At 38.6% G+C, this 23,558-nt stretch overlaps 2 protein-coding genes across 19 annotated transcripts in view; one reads left to right on the top strand and one right to left on the bottom strand.

Annotated features, from left to right (window-relative positions):
- FTO (FTO alpha-ketoglutarate dependent dioxygenase) overlaps positions 1-13,211 on the bottom strand; it is a 431,427-nt gene extending 418,216 nt beyond the window's left edge. For 4 of the 5 annotated variants that reach the window (XM_035282681.3, XM_035282682.3, XM_008985872.5 and 1 more), the window contains exon 1: positions 13,053-13,211. In XM_035282681.3, coding sequence (XP_035138572.2) covers positions 13,053-13,166 — 114 coding nt within the window. In that variant the 5' untranslated portion in view covers positions 13,167-13,211. The remainder of the gene's footprint in view (positions 1-13,052) is intronic. The other variant, XM_078358136.1, reaches the window with a different exon arrangement.
- Positions 13,212-13,433: 222 nt separating this feature from the next.
- The window catches only part of RPGRIP1L (RPGRIP1 like), a 125,363-nt gene continuing 115,238 nt past the window's right edge, over positions 13,434-23,558 (top strand). For 6 of the 14 annotated variants that reach the window (XR_004737482.3, XM_078358129.1, XM_008985874.5 and 3 more), the window contains exons 1-4: positions 13,434-13,478; positions 16,546-16,633; positions 18,768-18,912; positions 22,719-23,017. Coding sequence is in view for 13 of the 14 variants with exons in the window: in XM_078358129.1 (XP_078214255.1) it covers positions 16,549-16,633; positions 18,768-18,912; positions 22,719-23,017 (529 nt within the window). In the remaining variant the exon portion in view is untranslated. Of the gene's footprint in view, positions 13,716-16,541; positions 16,634-18,767; positions 18,913-22,718; positions 23,018-23,558 lie in introns of all 14 variants that reach the window. The other 8 variants (XM_078358131.1, XM_002760949.6, XM_078358134.1 and 5 more) reach the window with 4 other exon arrangements.

Genomic DNA, 23,558 nt, shown 5'->3' with positions numbered 1-23,558 from the left:
CTCAAGGAGATCAGGTGACTTGCCCAAGAACACTCAGCCAATAAACAGCGGAGCTAAAGGAATCCAGATTCTTAACCGCCACAGGCTACCCTTCTCCCCTTAAACTATACTCTAAAGCAATAAGACTGATTTATAACATAAATGCCAGAATATAAACAACATATAAGCACTATCTCCTTTCAAGTAGTCTCCTTGGGAAACTCTCTCCATATCCAAAGATGTGGTCATTGATCAAAACAGTTTTGGAAATCTTTCCTTTGACTGTCCCCCTAAGGACATGTAAACATGTCTCCAGTGAGGAAAGAAGAGATTTCTTTCAAACAGCTAGGAGTCATTTAGAAACAAGTCTCAACGTGTAATTAAATGTCAGAATTCTGCTTTTGATAACACAGCAAGAAAAACCAATGAGGCTGATTTTACTATTGTGCCCATGCTCTCAAGAAGTACACATTCACAGCAGACTAGCATGTACTATACTGTATTATTATAATTATGTGTTTGCATGCCTATCTTCCTCCTAAACTAAGGTCCTCAATGGCAAAGATTTTATCTTACTCGTCCTCAAGCCTCCAGCCTGTAATCCAAGTCCTGGTACACAAAGAGTACTAATTAAGTATTTCTGAATGAACTCTACAGAGAATGTCAGACAAATGCTTTGAGCTATAACAACATATTAGAATAAATACCCTGCCAAGAGGGCATCCGAGTCTATATACAAATAAACATATAAGGTATGTAGAAAGAGATTATAGTGAAAAAGCATGGGAATTTTACGAAGTTCCTAAAATTCAAAATATTCAGGAAGATAGAAACCGGTTTTTAATGCGTCTTCTTATGATGTCTAGCTGTAGTCATTTCTCACAAGACATAAGAGGGGGAGCGGATATGCCTCATTGTCTAAAAAGCAGTCTACTGAACCAAGGATACAGAAATAAACATAAACTTTCTCAGACAATGATGCAAAAACACATCTGCTCCGCAGAAGACACCAGGATGCATTCTGCCTATGGGTTCAATCGACAAACCACAACCTGGTGCCTGAAGTATAAATCAAAGAACCTTACATCCCTGGTACTTATTGACATTTGCTACCTGCAAATTTCTAATATGTGCAAGATGGGCCTATTTTTATTTACAGCACAAACCACAGACTGAATGTAAAACAAGATGCTTAATAAATCCAGAGGAACATAAAACACCAGCATAACTCAGACAGCAAGACAGACACTCACTCCTTAATTAAGTGGGTGATGTTCTGTTTAAAACAAAAAGACAACCCTGGGCTATAGCTAAGATTAAGCACTCAGTGTTGCGAGGGAATAGCCAACCATTTTCAGGGCAAAGCCTTTAAATCATAAAAAATAAAGCATCTAATAGTCTGTATTCAATAGTAAGTAGACAGTCAGGACACAGACTGATTTGGATTAACACATTTTCAGTTATAACAAGTAATTTTACAGAGGATTAGTATCTTGATGGTCTGATCAATATGAGGCACCGCTGCTATTACATATGAAGAGAAAATTGCCCCTCTGGTAATAAAGTGTGCGTGTCTTCGTTCTCCTTCATTTGCTGAGTCCATTACTGTAATGGTTCCAGCATTAACAGCTGGGGCAATTTAAGCAGCAGGGGTCTGATGATTTTAAAAGCTGGGAACACTGGCTACTCATCCTTTCCTCCCTTGCTGTCTGCATATGCAACTCCTCTGCCTGGCTGTGGTTCCAACACAAGGATCATGTTTTATGAGAACAATGACTACTATTTCCCAATTATTGTCTCATTAATAGAGTTACCAGCCAATAATGTAATGAAAACAAAAATTGCTCGCAGCATATTGGCTGCTGATTCGGCGAAAAATTGCACACTATTTACCTAAATAACAAGACTGACATGACAACAGGCTAAAGTCCACATAAACTGTAATGTTTGCATTCATCTGCCTGGTGCTATTCTCATATTCTTAAGCCAACAAAATGCTATTGTGCTGACAGGCAAAAAAAAAATTCATCAGCAGAATTTTCCATCTTTGTTTTCAAAAACTGGCAAACTGGAAAACAGTGAGATAATAAACTGCTGTACATAGAAATAGAAAATCCATATTAATGCAGCCTTGAGACTTTAATCATGCCCAATTCAGCAAAGGGAGTTAAGGTTCCAGCATCAGCCCATTTTATATTATTACTGCAGAAATGCTGGCCCTTGAGGCTCAGCCTTGAATGATCTAGTCACTAAATGAAGGTGCCAAATGGCAGACTTAGGGCTAATGCAGAAATCAGAGCTCTGAATTTTCTGATCAAAAACAATTATGAATCTCCTCCTCAGAGCAGCTGCAACATAATTTGGTCCTTCAAACTGAATTTTCTACTTGGTTTCTACCAGTTGTAACGGTCTCAACTGCCCTTTAACCATATGGCAGTTTTTTAACATAAGGGGAGGCATGGTCACTTTGTAAGCAGATCATTTCCAAAACCACAGAGTAAATAAATGATCAGCATAGCAACTGGGCAGATGCTTACAGCAAAAACAAAAATGCATGCCTAATAGTCAAACTCATAGAATCAGAGAGTAGAAGGGTGATTACCAGGGCTGGGAGGATGGGAAAGAGCTAATCAAGCTGCATAGTTTCAATCATATAAAATGAGTAAGTGCCAGAGAGATCTGCTATACAGCATTGTACCTACAGTTTACAGTACTTTATTGTACACTTATACTTTTTTTTTTTTTTTTGAGATGGAGTCTTGCTGTGTCACCCAGGCTGAAGTGCAGTGGCTCTATCTTGGCTCACTGCAACCTCTGCCTCCCAGGTTCAAGTGATTCTCCTGCCTCAGCCACCTGAGTAGCTGGGATTACAGGCGCGCACCACCATGCCCAACTAATTTTTGTATTTTTAGCAGAGACAAGGTTTCATCATGTTGGTCAGGCTGGTCTCAAATTCCTGATCTCATGATCTGCCCACCTCAGCCTCACAAAATGCTTGGATTACAGGCATGAGCCACCGCGCCCAGCCAATGAATATCTTGATTTTTTGTTTTTTGAGACAGAGTTTTGCTCTTCTTGCCCAGGTTAGAGTGCAATGGCACAATCTCGGCTGACTGCAACCTCCGCCTCCTGTGTTCAAGCGATTCTCCTGCCTCGGCCTCCCAAGTAGCTGGGATTACAGGCATGTGCCACCACACCCAGCTAATTTTGTATTTTTAGTTGAGATGGGGTTTCTCCATAGTGGTCAAGCTAGTCTCAAACTCGCAACCTCAGGTGATCCACCCACCTCAGCCTCCCAAAGTGCTGAGATTACAGGCATGAGCCAGCCACCACGCCTGGCCTATTGTACACTTAAAATGTGGTAAGAGGCTGGGCTGGCATGGTGGCTCACACCTTTAATCCCAGCACTTTGGGAGTCCAAGGCAGGCAGATCATGAGGTCAGAAGATCAAGATCGTCCTGGCTAACACGGTGAAACCCCATCTCTACTAAAAATACAAACAAAATTAGCTAGGAGTGGTGGCACGCGCTTGGAGTCTCTCAGCTACTCAGGAGCCTGAGGTAGGAGAATTGCTTGAACCCAGGAGGTGGAGGTTGCAATGAGCCGAGATAGTGCCACTGCACTCCAGCCTGGTGACAGCAAGACTCCATCTCAAAAAAAAAAAAAGAAAGAAAATAAAAGAAAAATGTGGTAAGAAAGTAGATCTTATGTTGTGTTCTTATCATAATAAAATACAATTTTTAAAATGCAAACCATAGCACCAATTCAAGGTGTAACTTTCCAAACATGTGATGGTTTAACAAACAGCATGCCAAGGACAAATGTCTGGGAACAAGTCCCTACCAGCACAAATCTTCATCTCTCGAACCTGTTCTAATCCAACCAAAGGAATCCTAAGAATCCTTCAACTTTACATTGTGAAATTAACCAGTGAGACAATTTTATAAAATATTACAAAATCAGTTTATAACAGAAGATTAAATGAATGAGCTTAGCAGAACTCTAAATTCACCTTCTCTAAACTGTGCTTTTCCATTAAGGTTCCAAAAGTACCATGCTAACAAAAGTTCCTCTCCTCTAGGTCAGAAAGTCACCCTTTAAATATTTAATTAATTTAAATATTCCTTTAGCAAGGAATCTACCATAATAAACTAACAACAAAATAAATCTGAAGAGTAAACTAGCATTCTAAAATTGGAGAAGAACACTTGGAAACAAGTGTTGACAGTTGCCTAAGTATGTGTTGAATAGAAGAGTCTTGTTTCTCAAAATTCATGCCCACATCTATGGCATAGTAAGTAATTTACAATTCATAAGATACTTAACCATTTTCCATTATTTCTTTCAAATTCCAGTTCCATTTCTCACTATTAGAAAGTCTACTGACCAATAACAAGTGATGCTCTTGGGAATTCATTCATTATTTGACAAGTATGAAATATCTACCATGTGTCTGGCAAAATCTTAAGGGCTGGGGATAAAATGGTGAATGACAAAACTAAAAACAAAACAAAACAAAACATGATCTCTACTTTTTTGGAGACTATAATCTACATGTCAAAATTTGTATCGCTAAACTCAGCCACAATAAATCTCATTAGCAGCCAAGGATCCAGAATCATAATTATGAAGGGTCACATGTATCATATAGCAGATGATGGATGCTCTCAACCATTTAATATTTCTTCACCAGATATTTATTTTTTATTTTTATTATTATTATTTTTTTTTTTTGAGACAGGGTTGTTCTGTTGCCAGGCACCAGGCTGGAGTGCAGTGGCACGATCTTGGCTCACTGCAACTTCTGCCTCCTAGTTTCAAGCAATTCTCCTGCCTCAGCCTCCCAAGTAGCTGGGACTACAAGCACATGCCACCATGCCCAGCTAATTTTTGTGTTTTTAGTACAGACAGGGTTTCATCATGTTGGCCAGGATGGTCTTGATCTCTTGACCTCATGATCTGCCCGCCTCGCCTCCCAAAGTGCTGGGATTACAGGCACCAGATACTTATTAATGTCTCCTTTGTGGAAGACATCCTGCCAGGTACAATGGAGAGATGAGAAGACGAATTAGACACAAATGCTACCTTCAAGGAAGCTACTGTTTGCTCCAAGTGTCTAAGACTTTTTTTGAATGGCTAATTTAGTTTTCAAATACTAGGAGGGTTAGGAAACAGACCTGGAAATAACAGAAAGTAACAAGAACTCACTGTTACTAAGTGGTTTTGTTGGTTAATTTTCAAGTAAGATACAGTATCTAAAGTAGTTTGGAAACCATGATCAAATACACTAACTCTTCTTCTGTTTACAGAAGTCAATTGAACCTCCAAACAGTGATGAAAGGCTTACCCATATATTGAAGGAGAGATTAAGCAAAAAATAATAATGGATTTGGGGAAGAAGGAAAGAAAAAAAGAAAGTAGAATGTGTCAGGTGAGGTTTTCATTTCTCAAGTTCCCTGGTATTTGGCCTAACATCAAAACTGTCCCATATTTAGTCTTCAGTTTAGATAAATTGGTGACATAATCTAGAATGGCCCATTAAAAAAAGTAGAGTCCAGAAGAACCTTCTCAGGACCTCAATAAAATGCCAAACTTGAAATATAAAATAAGGTAAAAATATCTAGTGAGTACAAACATAAATAACAAACTTTCTTTTGTTGAGTTATTGTTCTTATTATTTAGAGACAGGGTCTCACTCTGGTGCCCAGGCTGGAGTGCAGTGGCACAATCACCGCTCACTGTAACCTCGAACCCCTGGTCTCAATGAGCCTCCTCCACCTCAGCTTCCCAAAGCATTGAGATTACAGATGTGAGCCACTGCATTTGACCAAGTTATTATTTTTGTAACTCAATAAACCTTATCATTTAAAGTTGGTAAGACAACTATCCCCAAAAACAGAAGAGTTTTTAAATCATGTTACTTAAAATAGTAGGTTATATATTCTGGATATGGTCCTTCACTGATAAAAATGTACATTACTTAAACAAAATTATTAAATGTTCTTGGGTATATAGCCATTTCCATAATAAACTTAAATTAGTTCTATTTTTAATAGTTTAAAAGATGATATAACCTAAGCCAGCTTAAGAATCTTTGAAGCTAACTTGGAATTCAATATCCATAGCTTTTAATTCCATGACTAATAAAACAGTTTTAATATTTCTGAAAAACCCCTTAAGGAATCCCAGGCCTCATAAGGATATACCTTTAAATAGATCTTTTAAGAAAGGAATTCCATGACTTCTAGGCCATATTAGAATTTCTTTGCTACCATGTCCTCCTGTGATAAAACTCACCATTCTGCTGTTGGTACTTATTTACCTTCCATGGACAGCCAGCCAGTTCCATGGGACTACTCAACACTTAATCAGGTTCCTTATCTAAACCACAGAACACAGAAAATGGTTTGAGTGACTATATTCTCAATTTTCTGGAAGGTGGTACAAAACTAGTACCATTCTGGCTGCATGGGAAATAAGTTAATGAAACCCCAATTGAGAAAATCCACTTGAGAAGACACTCAACATCAGTTTACAGAATAAATGTCCTGAATATAGGCTATAAATCTACTGGGGTCAGATAGGCAGTAGTGAAGGTGGTGGTGATGGTGGTGATGATGGTGATGAGAAGATGGTGATAATAGCAATATTTATCTTGACTGTAGGCCAGCAATGTTTTATGTGCTATATAATATCTCAATCCCTACCACAACCATGAATATCACTCCAGTTTGATAGATGAGAAAACGAAGGCTCAGAGAAGTTAAATTGCTGGCTCAAGTAAATGAGGGAGCAGAATTCAATTTCAGGAGTCTGCGTCTAAAGTCCCACACTATACCTCTATACTGCAACTGAACGGGCAAAACTGGATGACAGCAAAATACAAAGCACATTTCCTACCTAAAAGGGAAGCCACTATTCAATTCTAGTTAGGAAAATGCATGTCCAGTGTTACCAGATACTCTGGTTTTTCAAGAGAATCAGACATCCAGATCTTTATGTGAAATCCCTCAACTTTTAAATATTAGAAAATAATTCTGAAACAATGTTCAAACAGTTTGTTTGGGTCAAATAAAACTTACCTACAGTGAGGATGGGTATGTGGATTATAAATATGTGACCTGTAGAGGTACCATCTTTCCTGAAAAATATACATGCCAAAAATGCAAAATCTGAATCTAATCATAAGGAAACACAAGACAAATAAAACTATGGGGCCATTCTACAAAAAAAAAAAAAAAAAAATAGCCTGCACACATCACAAATGTCAATGTCTTGAAAGAAAAAGGATGAGGAACCCATTTAAAGGACACCAGAGTAAAGGAGAAGAGACCAAAGAGACCTGACAATGAAAGGTAACATATAATACAAGAATGGAACCTGGACAAGGAAAAAAATGCTATAAAATTCATTATGAGGACAATTAGCAAAATTTGAATATGAACTTTGGATTACATAATGGCATCATATCAACATCAACTTTTTCTGAAATTAACAATTGACTGTGTTTATATTTGCATGTAAGAGAATGTCCATGTTCTTAGGAAATACATGCTGAACTATTTAGGGGTAAAGAGGACTGATGTCTCCAACTTACTCTGTAATGGTTCATTAAAAAAATGTTTGTTTATATGGATATATACGGCGAGAGAGAGAGCAATCAAGTGAACACAGCAAGATGTTAACCTGTGAATCTGGACAGCAAGTCTATGAGAGCTCTAGGTTCTACTCTTGCTCTTTAATAAGTTCTAATCATTTCAAAATAATAAATTATAACATCTGGGAAAGAATGCATAGGGCCAGTCCCACCCCAGCAGAGGACCCCTGAGGCAACCAAACTCAATCAAGGACATACTACTCTACTCCTGGGACAGTAGCTAGACCTAATCACACTCGGTCCTCACAGCAACCCACAGAAGCAGCTATTCTTAACCTCATGTTCTGACTGGAGAAACTGAGGCACAGGGTGTGAATCCCCAATAGTAAGGAAATGGCAGATGCCATGGTTCTAACTCAAACCATCAAATACCAATCTGGACTGTTCTACTATTTGCCTTATAAGAAAAGTTCATTTAAAAAATGCATGAATATGGTACAGTACTCTCATATGCTTAACACAAATTCAATAAATGTTAATCATAGAAAGCTATTTGGTTCAACCTTATTCACCCTCCAGACTTGGAAATAGCATAAAAGTCTATAGCATAAGCAATCACAAGGGAGAAAATATGATCTAAGTTATTTCAGAGAGAAAAGAAAAATAAAAACTAAGTACCCACTATGGGGATGACAAAGTTTAATTTAAAAAGCAAACAAGAAATCTTTGTGACTTTGGAATAAAGATTGCACAGATATGACACAAAAAGCGTGAACCGTAAGAATAAATATTGATAAATTGAATCCTGATTAAAAACCATTAAGTAACCTAGACATTTAGGAAGATAATGTTTTCAACACACATAGTAAACAAAGAATTTGTTTCTAGAAAATAAAAGAACTCATGAAACTTAATAAGAACACAAACAATCCAACAAAAAAAATGGGTAAAGATTTTAAACAGATGCTTCACAAAAGATCTATGCATGTCCAATAAGCACATGAGAAAATGCGTAACATTATTACCCATGAGAGAAATGCAAATCAAACCACAATGAGATACCACTTCTCCCCGGTATGATGGTTACAATAGAAAAGATAGACAATGACAAGTGTTGCCAAGGATGTGACAAAATTGTAACTCTCCAAATGGCTGCTGGGGAATGTAAAATGGTGTAGCCACACAAGTAAACCATTTGTCAGCTTCTTAAAATGTTAAACATAGATTTACCATATGACCAGTAATTCCACTCCTAGGTATCTACTCAAGAGGAATGAAAACACGTCCACACAAAAACTAGTGTGCAAATGTTCACAGTAGCATTTTTCATAACAGTCAAAAGGTAGAAACAATTCAAATGTCTAACAACTGGTAAACTGATAAACAAAACATAATATATCCTGACACTGGAATTCTTTTCTTTCTTTGGAAACAAGAGTCTCACTCTGTCACGCAGGCTGGAAAGCAGTGGCACAGTCTGGGCTCTCTGCCACCTCTGCCTCCCAGGTTAGGTGATTCTCATGCCTCAGCCCTCCAAGTAGCTAGAATTACAGGTGTGGGCCACCACTCACAGCTAATTTTTGTATTTTTTATTAGAGACAGGGTTTCACCAAGTTGGCCAGGCTGGTCCTGATCTACGTTATCCCAATCTCAAATAATCTGCCAGGCTAGGCCTCCCATAATGCTGGAATTAGAGGCATGAGCCACCGCACCCGGCCTGACACTGGAATTCTATCTACTGTGTAATAAAAAGTAACTAAGTATCGATACATGCTACAACATAGACGAACCTCAAAAACATTATCCTGGGTGAAAGAAGCCAAACATAAAAGACCACAGATTGTATAAGTCCATCTATACAAAAATGTCCACAAAAGGTAAATCTACAGAAAACAGCAGATTCGTGGTTCCCTAGGGATGAAGTGGAATTGAGAAATAACTGCAAATGATACAAAGTTTCTTCTGGAATGAAAATGTTCTGAAATAAGACTGGCAATAGTTACACAACTCTGCAAATATGCTACCAACCATAGAGTTGTACACTTAAAACAGGTGAATTTTATGGTATGTAAATTAAACTTCAATAAAGATTTACAAAAAGAGACATATGCAACCTCATTAGTCATCACTGAAATGCAAATTAAAATCACAATCAAACATCACTGCACATCTACTAGAACGGCTAAAACTTAAAAGACTGACAATATCAAGCGTTGCAATGATATGAAACAAGTAGAACTCTCATTTTACATTCCCACCAACAGTTGGTAGGAACGTAAAAGGGTGCAGTGCGTTTGAATATTGTGCCCCAAAAAGTTATGTCCAAATCCAAAAACCTGGCCCATATGAATGTAACCTTATTTGGAAAAAGTGTCATTGCAAATGTAATTAAGTTGAGGCTCTCAAGGATCTCGAGATCATGCTGGATTTAGGATGGGTCCTAATCCAATGATTTCTTTGAAGAGAAAGAAGAGAGAGATTTGAGCCACAGAAACAAAGAGAAGAAGGCCACGTGAAGATGGAAGCAGAGAAGTTATGAAGTGATGCTACCACAAGCCAAGGAACACTAGGGACCACCAAAAGCTGGAAGACGCAAGGAAGGAGCTTTCCCTAAAGTCCTTCAAAGGGAGTGTGACCCTGGTGACACCTTGATTTCAATGCCTGATCTCCAGACTGTAAGAGAACAAATTTCTGTTGTTTAAAGCCACCAAGTTTGTGGTAACTTGTTGCGGCAGCCATAGGAAACTAAAACAAATGGTCAAATCACTTTGGAAAACTGTTTGGCAATTTATTCAGAGGGTTAAACAAAGAACTCCCCTATAACTAAGCAATTCCATTTTGGGCCATTACCCGACCTAGGAAAGACTCATACATCAATGGTCATACCAGCTTTTTTCATGAGTCCAAAACCAGAAACAATCTAAATGTCTAGCAACAAGTGCATGAGTAAACAACATGTGGTATATCCATACAGTGGACCACTAATCCACAATAAAAAGGAACTACTGATACATACAACAACATGGATTAATCTCAAAAATCACTATGCTGGCCAGGCACAGTGGCTCATGCCGATAATCGCAACACTTTGGGTAGCAGAGGCGGGAGTACGGTTTGAGCCCAGGAGTTCCAGACCAGCCTGGGCAACATAGCAAGACATCATCTCTATTTAAAAGAAAAATCATTGCGATGCATGAAAAAAAAGACCCAAAAGTATATACTGTATGTTCCGCTTATATGCAATCTAGGAAATACAGATGTGTCTACAGAGGCAAAAACCTATCAGTGGTGGCTTGGGGGCCAAGGTGGAGGGAAAGACTAACTGCAAATTAACAAGAGGGAACAGAAATGTTCGCTCTGCCAATTGTGGTGGTTTTTGCAGATACATACATTTGTCAAAAGGCATCAAATTGTACACTAAAAATGGTTGCAAATAACTGTATGTAAATTATACCTCAATGAAGTTGATCAGAAAAAGAGAAAATAATTCATGAGTCATCAGACATTTTACATTTAAAACAACTACTTATACTTTGTTCTAACCAATAAGATTAAGTAAGCAAATTTTAAATGAAAAGCAAATTTTTTAAAGAAAAAAGGAAGACAACTTGCTCTACCAGTTCAACATGTTTCACAAGCAGAAAATGGAAAACGTCTTGGATTTTCAGAAGACCTGGCTCAGAGCACTAGTTCCACCTAGCAACCAAGTGGCCTTGGGAAAGTCACGATTTCTATAAGTCTCAGTTTCCACATCTCTAAAATATGGATGACACTAATAACTACCTCACAGACAATGGTTATGGTTTCAATCGAGGAAGAGCTCCTTTGGCACAGGGATTCTATTTTAGCCAAAATTCTAATCTCAACGTATGGCAAATAATAGGTGCTCAATAAATCTTCACAGAGTAAATGAATTACTTTAAAAATAAACCTGAAAGATGAGAAAGACATCATTCACAACACCATGAGGTGACATTTGTTACTTTGTACTGTGTAAACTAAAGCAGAAGGGTCACCTTCTTTGTGCTTATCTTTAGCATATTATCCACATCATATCCAGACTCAAGCATGACTTCAGGTCCCTTATGAAATACTGCACTAACTCAGGTCAATAGAGAACAGATTTTATATTTTAAATCCTTAGGTGCATTGCCCTAAAACAGACTCACTTGTAAGATGAAATTCTATGAAAGCAAGACAATTCTGTGTCTATATTATTTAACACCAATATTTACCGCCAATATTTGCTTAACATAGAGTAGGCACCAAATAACATGTGCAAAGGCCCTGTAGCCAGATGAAGTACAGGGAAGAGTAACTTTTAAGAAGGCTAAAGTGACTGGCAGGCAGACAGCAGAGTGTCATGTCAAATGGGGTTGTGAAAGCAGTTAGGGCCCAGACCATGCAGGATCTTGTAGGCAATGTGAAGTTTTTTCTTTATCCTAAGAGCAACAGAAAGCCATGGAATATTTTTAAACAGGTGGTTGGCAGAGTAAGGAGACAGGAAAGGGATATAATTAGATTTTCATTTCATGAAGATCTTACTTAGGGTGTCAGAAGAGAACGGTTGTTGGGGGAAGGAAAAGAAAGTGGAAGAAGAGTTAAGTTAGGGTGTTGAGTGAGTATAGGCCAATCAAGAGACTATTCCAACAGTCCATTAAGAAGATAATAGTAGCCTGATGGAAAAAAAAAGTGGATAGATTCCCAAAATACATAGATAAATCAACATGATCTGACTTTGGGAATGAGAGAAAGGAAAACTCTCAATTCTTCTGGGCCTCAGTTCTTCGCCTGTGAAGCAGGGCGTTGTTTATACTCCATCTGTATATCTATCTTGCTGTGACAATGATATAAAATAATTTAAATATTATGCACCTAATACAGTGCCTGACCCACAATAAATGCTTTTTAAAACCGCTATTGCCATTATCATGGTCATCCCATGGAATGGCAACTACCAGAAACTGAACACTAAAGATGGAGAAAAGCAATGTAGTTGAAAACTCATATACACAGCGCTGAAAGGAGACAAACTGTATCAGCCGGTGACTGAGACAACTGTTCCAAAGAAACACAGCTGACCGCCGATTTCTACTAAGCCGATCTCAGTCACGATTCAGTCCTCAGAGACCATTATGAGAAAGCACAGCTGGTAAGATCACAGTCATCTGAGAGTCCGGTAAACTGAGGCACAAGGATGGCTACAAATTTAACCCAGGAATACGTGCAGAAGAACGACAAGAAAATGGGAATCTTGCTTCTCATTTTTGAGCCGATCCAACAGGATTCGGCCTGCATCCTGAACAGCACGAATTTGTAACACCCCCTCCAATGTCTCCAGGTCCCTTGCTGACAAGGCCGTGTCACCCCTTAGCTTAACACCGTGCATCCGCTCGCCAACAAACAAAGCCCTTCAGGTTCCCTGTTCCTAGCTCCCAGCGCAAGAAGAAGCCCAGGCCCCAGGAGCCCAGCATACCTTAGCTTCGCGCTCTCGTTCCTCGGCGGTCGGGGTGCGCTTCATGCTGCCACTAAAGCCGCCTTCGCCAAGAGAGCAACGTAGATCCCTCGCCCTGGACCCCGCCTCCTGCATGTAGTTCTCTCAGCGTCCTGATCCCGCCTGGAGCCATTCTCCCTCAGAGCTAAGAAAACTACTACTCCCAGGATGCCTCGCGGCGACGCCCGCGAGCGCCTCGGGGTTGGGAGCAGGAGAATTTCCCAGGGCCGACAGCTGGGAGAGCGTAGTCCGCTACTCAGCAAGCAGACGGGCTGGAGTCCAAAGAGAACTACATTTCCCAGGAGGCAACGGGGGCCTGCCATGTTTTTCCCGTGCTCCTCTCGTCCAGCCGCCCGCCACGCTGTTGGCGCTATAGCAACGGTAGCTAGCTGCAGTACCAGTGGCGCGGTGAGTACTCGGGGAGGATGAGGGAGGATGATGGTGGGTGGAGGTTGCGGACCCTCCCTATGCAGCACGGGCCAGAGTCCTAGGGTTCGCTCTGAGGCCTAGAGAAGGCCCTGGAGTTCTGCTCGCGTGAAAGCAGCCGAGCCCGAGACACCTCCACATTCTCAGGCCTGAATCACAGCCCGCCCCTTTATCCCAACGTCCAGGATCAACTTGAAATGTTATATCCCAGCCATGAAGGTGAGAATTGATGCTGCTAATTGCCGTCTCTATCCATATCCTGCAAGTTGATTATCCCTAACACAGTTTGCTCATTTGCCCTTGATTAGGAGTTGGTTGGTAGACCCTAAACCTCCTGAGTGGCCTATTGTTTGCTTAATTGTATATTATTTGTTTATCGTTTGATTACTTCCATAATTTGCTAGTTTCATACAGGCAGGGACTTTGCTTGCCATTTTAATCTCAGTGCCTGGTATCCATGTATTCATTCAACAAATTTTTTTCATTTTCTTTTCTTTTTGCCTTGCCAAATACTGGGATTACAGGCGTGAGCCACCACGCCCAACCAATCATCCAATATATATTAATGTTAGTTACCACCATGTACCAGGCACTGTTCCTGAACAGCTGTGAACAAGACTAATACCCGTCTCGAGGTGTTTATACTTTTTTAGTGGAGACAAACAATAATTTTATCTGATAATTTCACATAGAGGCAGTTGATATAAGAGAATCAAACCAGGCGTGGTGGCATACACCTGTAGTTCCAGCTACTTGGGAGGCTAAGATGGGAGGATCACCTGAACCCATGAATTCGAGGCCAGCCCAGGCAACAGAGCAACACCCTATCAAAGAAAGAAAAAGAGAGAGAGAGAAGAAAAGAAAAGAAATAAACAGTGAAGAAATCTAAGGAAGACTACTCTAACATAGGAAGTTCAGGGAAAGCCTGTCTGAGGAAGTGAACTGAGCTCCAAAGATTGAGGAGCCAGCTAATACAAAGGCCTTGAGCAAGACAAGGGTATGGGGGGTTTGAGGAAAGTAAAAGAACAGTGTAGGTGGAACATAGTGAGCAAAGAGGGATAACATGAGATGGTGTTGAAGAGGCATTGCAGCATTGTGCAGGGTTACTCAGTTTCCACATTATTATTAACATTTTGGGCTGGATAATTTATTGTTATTCTCCTATGCCTTGTTAGATGTTTTACATCATCCCTGGCCTCTACTCACTAGACGCCAGTAGCATCCCCCTTCCTTGTGACAACCAAAAATATCACCGGACACAACTATTAATACTTCTAACTGCTACCTTAAGTGAGTTAACTAATCTGTGTCTCAGCTTCCTCATTTGTAAAGCAGGAATCATTTGAGTAACAACCTCACAAGGAAATGGTGAGACACTTCATTAATTCGTATAAGCAGAGCACTTAGAACACTACCTGGCACATAATAAGTAGTGAATGTTAACACCATCATCGTCATCATCATCATCATCATTATTCTTCTCATTTTTCTGAAAGTGACCTTAACTCTGTCATGGAAAACTTCTCATTTTCACACATGGGCTTGTGTGTCAACAAGATCCTAAAAATTGACCTTTTCGATAGCAGTATTTCCAAAAGAAGTAGATGATCTCCCAAGGATTTGTCTGTTAGCTGTTTCTGTAACAGCAAAAAGCAATGGTTCTCCACCATTTGTGAGTTACAATAAAAGTTGTGAACCCTCTTTGAAAGATATTGCATATATACATATAAAATTTGGTAAATGATCTCTAGGTTCACAGACCCCATTCATTCATTCAACAGCTGTTTGAATGCCTGCTCTCAGAATGTTCCAAGCTCTGTACTAGCCTCCAAGAATACAGAACTGAACAAGACAATATAAAGCTTGCTACTGTCCTGGTCTTCACATTCTAGAACCGATATCCTAGAGCTTAAGAACTCTGCCCTTTAGTGTACCTTCATTCACAGTGTGCCTTTAGCTTACTAGATAGATTGAAGTGAAAATATAAAATCCTCTTTTTTTTTTTACAAAATAGATATTGTGTGGACCACTCACATCCACATACAAAATAAAGTTACTGCATTTCTGTAAAAAATAGAAACTATAGGCTGGGCGCCGTGGTTCGCACCTATAATCCCAGCACTTTGGGAAGCTGAGATGAGCAGATCACGAGGTCAAGAGATCAAAACCATCTTGGCCAACATAGTGAAACCCCGTATCTACTAAAAATACAAAAATTAGCTGGGTATGGTGTTGCGGGCCTGTAGTCCCACCTACTCGGAAGGCTGAGGCAGGAGAATTGCTTGAACCTGGGAGGCAGAGGTTGCAGTAAGCCAAGACCATGCCATTACATTCCAGCCTGGCGACAGAGCGAATCTCTGTCTCAAAAGAAACAATAGAAAGTATAAAAATACCAGAATTAGCTAGACAGCCTGTGTGTTGAGGTAGTTGAACCCTGGGCAGGACTTAAGCCCCACAGCAACAAAAGCAGGACACACAAAAAAAAAAAACAATTTGGTAAATTTACGCAACGAAACTTCTTTCACAAAACTTGGAACTGCCCACTATTTGTGCATCAATTACACAATTAATATTTATGTAATATTGACATCAGGCACATGTGCTCAGTGCTTACCTCTCTGAGATAGGTATTATTTTCTCCATTTTTTAAACTGAGGGACTGAAACTCAGAGAAGTTAAGTGGCTTGACCAATTCGTTAATGATAGGGCAGCCATTTGAATCAAGTTCCTGACCTGAGTTTTTTGCAAGATACCTGCTTCCTCTTGGAGGCTGGGGAGAGGGAAGGGATGGAGAGGAGGTATTTCTTAAATGATAATCTTACCTCATTTCCTAAGCAAATTATACAAAATATACTGCTGAAAGGAACACTGACTCTATGATTGAATGTAGTAGTACTTTTAGAATAGAAGCTTTCATCTTCAGGCAGCACATGTGGACAATAAGATGCCCATTAAAGTTCTAGTCCCCTTTTCATTTTATTTGCTTCATTCCATTGCATAGTTAATGTAGTAACTTGGAAAGAGTGAATTTTCTTTTCTCCCCAGCTAGGCCATGTCTGGTCCAACTGATGAGACTGCAGGAGACTTGCCTGTGAAAGACATAGGTCTAAACCTCTTTGGAATGGGAGAGTTACAAGGTATGGCCAGCTGTTATTTAGTACAGTTATGAACTTTGATCACTGACTTCTTTACTTTTAATTTAAAGTATTTCTGATACTCATACAAACCAAACTGTTTAAGTAACTATATAGTCCTTGATTGGACTAAACAAAAAGATGAAGGGTTTAGAACACATATGACATTTTACTACATGCATCCATTATCAACAGCTCATAGAAAGTGTACAGTCCCCCCCGTTCTAATAAAGAATTAACATAAATCATCTTTTTAAAATTCCTCACATCAGTAGAAACTGCATAGAGAGTATCAAGCCTCCAAACTGAATTGCCTGGTTTAAATTACATTCAGTATTAAAACATTTCTTTATGTTTAAATTTTATATGGGAGGAAAGGCCATATTTAAACATTTTGCCTTTTAAGTAGACTATCTCACATGATAGTGACTTTTGTATCAAATTAATATGGATTAAAAGTTTTCTTTATTCTTCTGTCACTTAGTTGCTGTAGAGCTAAAAAGCACTTTCAAATTGAGAAAGAAAAGCACTATAAAGAACAATTTAGAATAGAGAGCTGTGTTTATCTTTGTGTGTAGAGTGTATCAGCCATGTTGGCATGCATGTATCAATTATCAACAACTCTTAGAAGATGTAAAATCCCCCTCTAGCCTGAATAGGCTAGGGATTTAAGATACATTACACTCAGTAATCTACATATACTTTTTAATCAGACCAGTGTAAAAGGCGACTTGTGAAAACTTCAGTAAAGTGGTTTATTGAAAAAAATAAAGTTTGGCTACACAGATTTTTTTTTTTTTTTGAGACGGAGTCTCACTCTGTCTCCCAGGCTGGAGTGCAGTGACACAATTTCTACTCACTGCAACCTCCACCTCCTGGATTTAAGCAATTCTCCTGCCTAAGCTCCACATGTAGTTGGATCTATAGGCGTGTGCCTGTAAAATTAGCCCAGCTAATTTTTGGCTACACAGATTTTATTGTTAACAGTAAAAATTGCGTATAAGCTTTGCTTTAGAGATCATTCAGGGAGAATCAAGTATTAAAATACAAATAGGTTTGAGGTGTACAAAACAATTTATTGGGTTTCAATATTGTATAATTTCAATTCTTCAGTAAACCATCACAGGACCTTAGTCTCTATCAGTTTTTCTTTGTTTCTATTGGAGAATTGTTGAAAATTGACCTACTTCACAATGGTATGGAAAATACCCAATTCAAACATCTGCAAACAGATATATACACATGCTAAAGAATATAAACATTCTTAAAAATTATGTAAGGTAGTATATAGAGAAATTAATTGTGAAACTTTTAAATGATAATTTTTAAATTTCAGGGGTGTTTTCTGTTTGGTCTTACAATTTTATAGTTCCTTTTCTAAAATACCCATAGCTTAGAAAAATGTCTTAATCATATTGTGTTTACCAAATTACTCTTACTCTTGCCTTTGTAAATAAATAAATAAATAACTTTCAGATACTCTTTTAGTTGTCACAGCATTCAGCATGTACGTTCAAAAGTCTTTATTGAATCAGAATTCCATCTTATAGTCTTGGGTTTTTTTGTTGTTTGTCTGTTTGTTTTGTTTTGAGACAGAGTCTTGCCCTGTCACCCAGGCTGCAGTGCACGATCTCAGCTCACTGCAACCTCCACCTCCTGGGTTCAAGCAATTCTCCTGCCGCAGCCTCCCGAAGTAGCTGGGATTACAGGCGCGCACCACCACGCCCAGCTAATTTTTTTTATCTTTAGTAGAGATGCGGTTTCACTGTGTTGGCCAGGCTGTGACTCCTGACCTCGTTATCCGCCCGCCTCAGCCTACCATAGTGCTGGGCTTACAGGCCTGAGCCACCGCAGCTGCCCTTACATTCTTAAAGAATGGCTGCTTGAATACATTTTTGAATGAATACTATTGTTCAAATTCCTAATACTGTATCTAAAATATTAATAGCAAATATTTTTATTCTCACCTTAAATAATTGATGTAAACAACATTATAACATTTTCTAAAGCAATCTTAATTGTAGGTCACAAAGGAAAAAAAATCTAAGATGAGTGCCTCAGAGATTATATTAATATCAAGAGTTTTTAGAGACTATTTTAAGTAACCCCATGATTAATTATCTTGGCATTTTTGCAGAAACTTCAGCAACACGGACAATGAAGTCTCACCAGGCAGTGTCGCGTGTCAGTCGTGAGGAACTGGAAGACAGATTTTTGCGTTTGCATGATGAGAACATTTTACTTAAACAGCATGCCTGCAAGCAGGAGGATAAAATTAAAAGGTTATGATAAAAAGCTTTTAGCTTCTCTTCTTGACTCAGTAAAACTTGGAGGGTATGGTATTTTATAAACTTAATTGAAAACCCCACCTTGAATCTTGTTTGGAATCAAGCAGGATGTAAATAAATATAATTTTTAAAAATGGAAAATCTTGCAAACTAGAATAGTAAACCAAAAAGATTATGAGTGTTTATTATGTCTGAACTTACCATTTAAAAGAGAAAAGCTAATAGCTAAGAGTAACAGGAGTATATCATTTCTATAAATAACTTGGTTTAATATTTATAGTTTAATAAGCAAATGGCCAAAGCATCTGTTTTTTAAATGTCTGGATTTTAAAACGAAAGTTTTAAAAAGTAACTAACTATTCTAATTTGTTAGAAGGCATGTTCCCTTAAGATTTGGGGTTTACTAATGAAAACATCACTTCAGTCTCTGGAACATATTTAACTTTGCTTGGGTTAGACTAGATTCTATATTGATTTCAAAGAGTCTGTACTGTTTCTGAAGAAACAGTATTGTCACTTTTGATTTATGTGCAAAAAATTTTGGCAAATATGATTTCTTAAGGGTAGATACTCTTTCATTTTTTTTTATTCAGAAATGCTGTGCCTCTCTTCTGAAGGGACAGCATTAAAAACGAACTATGTTCAGATGTGTAATCATGGGCAGGTCTGTATTCATATTTATGTTCCAGGTTCAAAGAAAAGGTGAGACAGCCGTTGAAGAATGAAAATAGGGTTTTTCTGCTTAGAATCCTTCCTAGGGAGGTGGTTCCAGTTCAGCTTCTACTCTGTGGACTTTAGCAACCCACTGACCTGCTATGTGCAGGCCTTTTACTTTGAGTTGGGTTTTAAGTCATGATGATGGCTGTTTTCAAGACTTGTGACTGACTTGCCTGATTCCTTTTCTGACCGATATCCCACACACACATCAGCCAATCAGAATGAGGCATGTAGTCTACTATGACCACCTAACAGTTTTTTTCTTTGTAAGCCTAATTGGTGAGTAAAAAAATTGAATTCACATCCATGACCTCATTAGTAATTTGACATAGCCAGAAAATAAACACCTTAATAATGAACCATGTAGTTTAATGGAAAAAGGATCGAGCAAGGAATCAAGTGGTATGTATCTATTCTTTTATCTCTCTGCCACTAGCTTATGATATGGTCAAGCCATTTAACCTCCCGGAATTTATTTTACTTAACTGTGAGAGTAATGATCCAATGAACAGTATGACCCAAAAGCTCTGAATTCCTCTCAATCTCATACCACTGACCATGACCTAGATACATGGGTAGAACTGTCTTTAAATTTATCCTTAAGAAGTAAATAGGCCAGGCGTAGTGGCTCATGTTGGTAATCCCAGCATTTTGGGAGGCCCAGGCAGGCAGATCACCTGAGGTCAGGAGTTCAAGACCAGCCTGGCTAGCATGGTGAAACCCCGTTTCTACTAAAAATACAAAAACTTAGCTGGGCATGGTGGCACATGCCTGTAATCCCAGCTACTCTGGAGACTGAGGCAGAAGAATCGCTTGAACCCGGGAGGCAGATGTTGCAGTGAGCCGAGATTGCACCATTGCACTCCAGCTTGGGCAACAAGAGCAAAATAGTGTCTAAAAAAAAAAAAAGAAGAAGAAGTCAATAGTATTATTTTCTATAAATGTAGATTTCATAAGCTACCTTTTTTTAACTTTTTATTTATTTATTTATTTTTTGAGAGGGAGTTTCACTCTGTCACCCAGGCTGGAGTACAGTGGCTGGATCTCGGCTCACTGCAAACTCCACCTCCCGGGTTCAAGCGATTCTCCTTCCTCAGCCTCTCGAATAGCTGGGATCATAGGCACCCACCACCATACCTGGCTAACTTTTATATTTTAGTAGAAATGGGGTTTCACCATGTTTGCCAGGCTGGTCTCGAACAAACTCCTGACTTCAAGTGATTTGCCCACCTTGGCCTCCCAAAGTGCTGGGATTACAGGTGTGAGCCACCGCATCTAGCCAAAACTACCTTTTTAAGTAAGCATTCGGACTTTGCCAGTTCACTTATGACTCATTAATATGATAAAATAATCAAATCCGGCAAATGGAATATATGGCTATTACTAGATGAACAGATGCAATCATGTTTCTTGACAAAGTTTATTTGAACATCATTTGAAAAATTTAAAGGTACTCTATTGCTGTGCTTTTCCTGACTTAAAAATTAGGGTCATTATTTTTCTCTAGTCGTTAACTGCCTTTTTATATTAATCTGTGTCTTTTTTTGAATGTTATCTATATCTCTGTGTGAAAGTCTCTCTGTAACAGGTAATTCAGATATTTAAGTTGGCATCTCATTCTTGTGACAATGCTATTTTTATGCATAGGCCATTGGATGGGGCTTAGGACCCTAAACTCATTAAAGGACCAGGTAGAATATATGGCCCTGTTGAACTGTGATACCTGGCCAAATTTCCCAGTGATATGTCATTCTCAGAATTAGGTGAAAAAGGACCTAATCCACTGATTATTTTACTAGAGTGTTTGCGGTACTCTTGAATCTTGGTTTTTATTATCCTGTATCCTTTATAAAGCATGCTTAATGGATGTGCCTCAAGGGAAGGAGAAAACAATCTTAACTGATTATGTTAGGCATAGCTCTCCCTGATGCCACATGCTGTAGGCTGAGTAGCCAGAAGTGTAGATAGACATGTATTACTACCGCATTTACAGCGGACTCTGCTTAGGGCAGAAAAAAAGGTTGTGCTATGACATCCCAAAGCTATTAAGGATTTTTTTATTTCACTTTTGTTCCCTTAAGTAAAAGCTTCTGTCCATAACCATGCTAAAATAAAGCAAACCCCATTTAAAGAAAAATGAAGTATGTTTTTATTTTCAATCTCCTGTCTGGGTCTTTATAAAAATAGATTCACTATAAACTAGAATCAGCTATTGAAGATGTGCGACCAATTTTGTAAAGTCTTGAACTTGTGTCTCTCATCAAAGCCACCTTTTCTTTCTTGTCCTGCCAAGATTTTTCCATTCACTGTCAGGCATGTTTTCCGTACGTGTATATTACATCACCCCAATGTGCCCTTTCTGTCTTTTGTTCTGTCTAACCAGTTTTTATCAAAACTTAAAAGAATCAAAGATATAAACTCCTGAGATGTCAAAAGTACAATTTATGTCTAAATTTAAGGATAGCATTAAAACGACACTTTTTGCATCTAATTATTTTTTACCATTAAACACAAGTGTTTCTTGAGCACTAAGCAACATTTATTGGTGCATTTTGGTTTCTTTTGAATTTTTCATTGGGCTTTATATGTGTGCATTTATGCATTCTAACACTTTTATATTTATAGTGTGTCTTAATCCTGGAGAAACTGAAAACAATATATTACCTAAATGCTGCAGTCGTAACACACTTTTCAAAAGTTTTAACTTACTGTGGATTGCAGATATAACCCACCACATCCACAATCTGTAACTACGTCTAAGTGCATACAGCATTCCTATATAAGGTCATGCGTTAAAAATTGCATTTCAGGAACATATGGAGTAAATATGTGTCCTCTCTTTACTAACCTTAAATGATAAGCCTTAGGAAACTGTTATTTGTCAGTGCTATAAAGCAGATTGTTGCCCAGTGGTTTCAATTATCATCAAAGGATTCTTCACAGGCAGTAATAGTTACATCAAAACCTGAAATTTATTATTCAGGTTCTGCACTGAAGTCTTCACAGTGATTATGTTCCTTTCAACAGAATGCATTTTATGCTGACTTCTCACATTCCTTTTCATCTTTTTATTATTTCCCCAGAATGGCCACCAAGTTAATACGGCTAGTTAATGACAAGAAAAGATATGAGCGGGTTGGTGGCGGCCCCAAGCGGCTGGGACGAGATGTGGAAATGGAAGAAATGATTGAGCAGCTGCAAGAGAAAGTCCATGAGCTCGAAAGACAAAATGAAGCCCTCAAACACAGACTAATTTCAGCCAAACAGCAACTTCAAATCCAGGGTTACAGGCAAACTCCATACAATAACGTACAATCTCGCATTAACACTGGGCGTAGAAAAGCAAATGAAAGTGCAGGCTTTCAGGAATGCCCCAGGAAAGGTAAAACAAAGCTTATGTTAATTCTAAACCGAAGTCTTATGAGACAATTTAACACACTCACAAAAAAAACCCCACAAAGTTTTATGTCTATGCTGTTGGTGCTCTTAAGTATCTTTAGGAAGAGAAAAATAATTTTTTACTTTCTCTTTGATAAAATAATATTGTCAGTGAAGATAATTTAAGAATTACTAGATCAGTCTCAAATTTGTTTAGTAAAAACATTCTACTAACCTTGATGTAACAGACATGTATGAAACTAAGTAAATGAGTTAAATTGAGTTCAGGTTGGTTGTGAAACACACTGTACTCAGGCAGGTGGGGGAAACCAGCTAGTTTGCTTACATATGGCCACACTTACTGTATTGAATGATCACATTTAAGTTTTTCATCCAAAGACCTTTTAGAAAATTTGCAAAAGTGTTGACATCTTTCTTGTTGTATGGCAGTAGCATGATAGTGGGATGTGCATATAACCAGGGGTTTAAAAAGTTGGGTCCTTATTTCTCCACTTTCTAGCTGGTGACCTTGGACAAGTCTCCTT

The sequence above is a fragment of the Callithrix jacchus genome, chromosome 20, assembly GCF_049354715.1.
Source record: "Callithrix jacchus isolate 240 chromosome 20, calJac240_pri, whole genome shotgun sequence".
Classification (NCBI taxonomy): Eukaryota; Metazoa; Chordata; class Mammalia; order Primates; family Cebidae; genus Callithrix; species Callithrix jacchus.
This window is presented reverse-complemented; position numbering and strand designations above follow the sequence as displayed.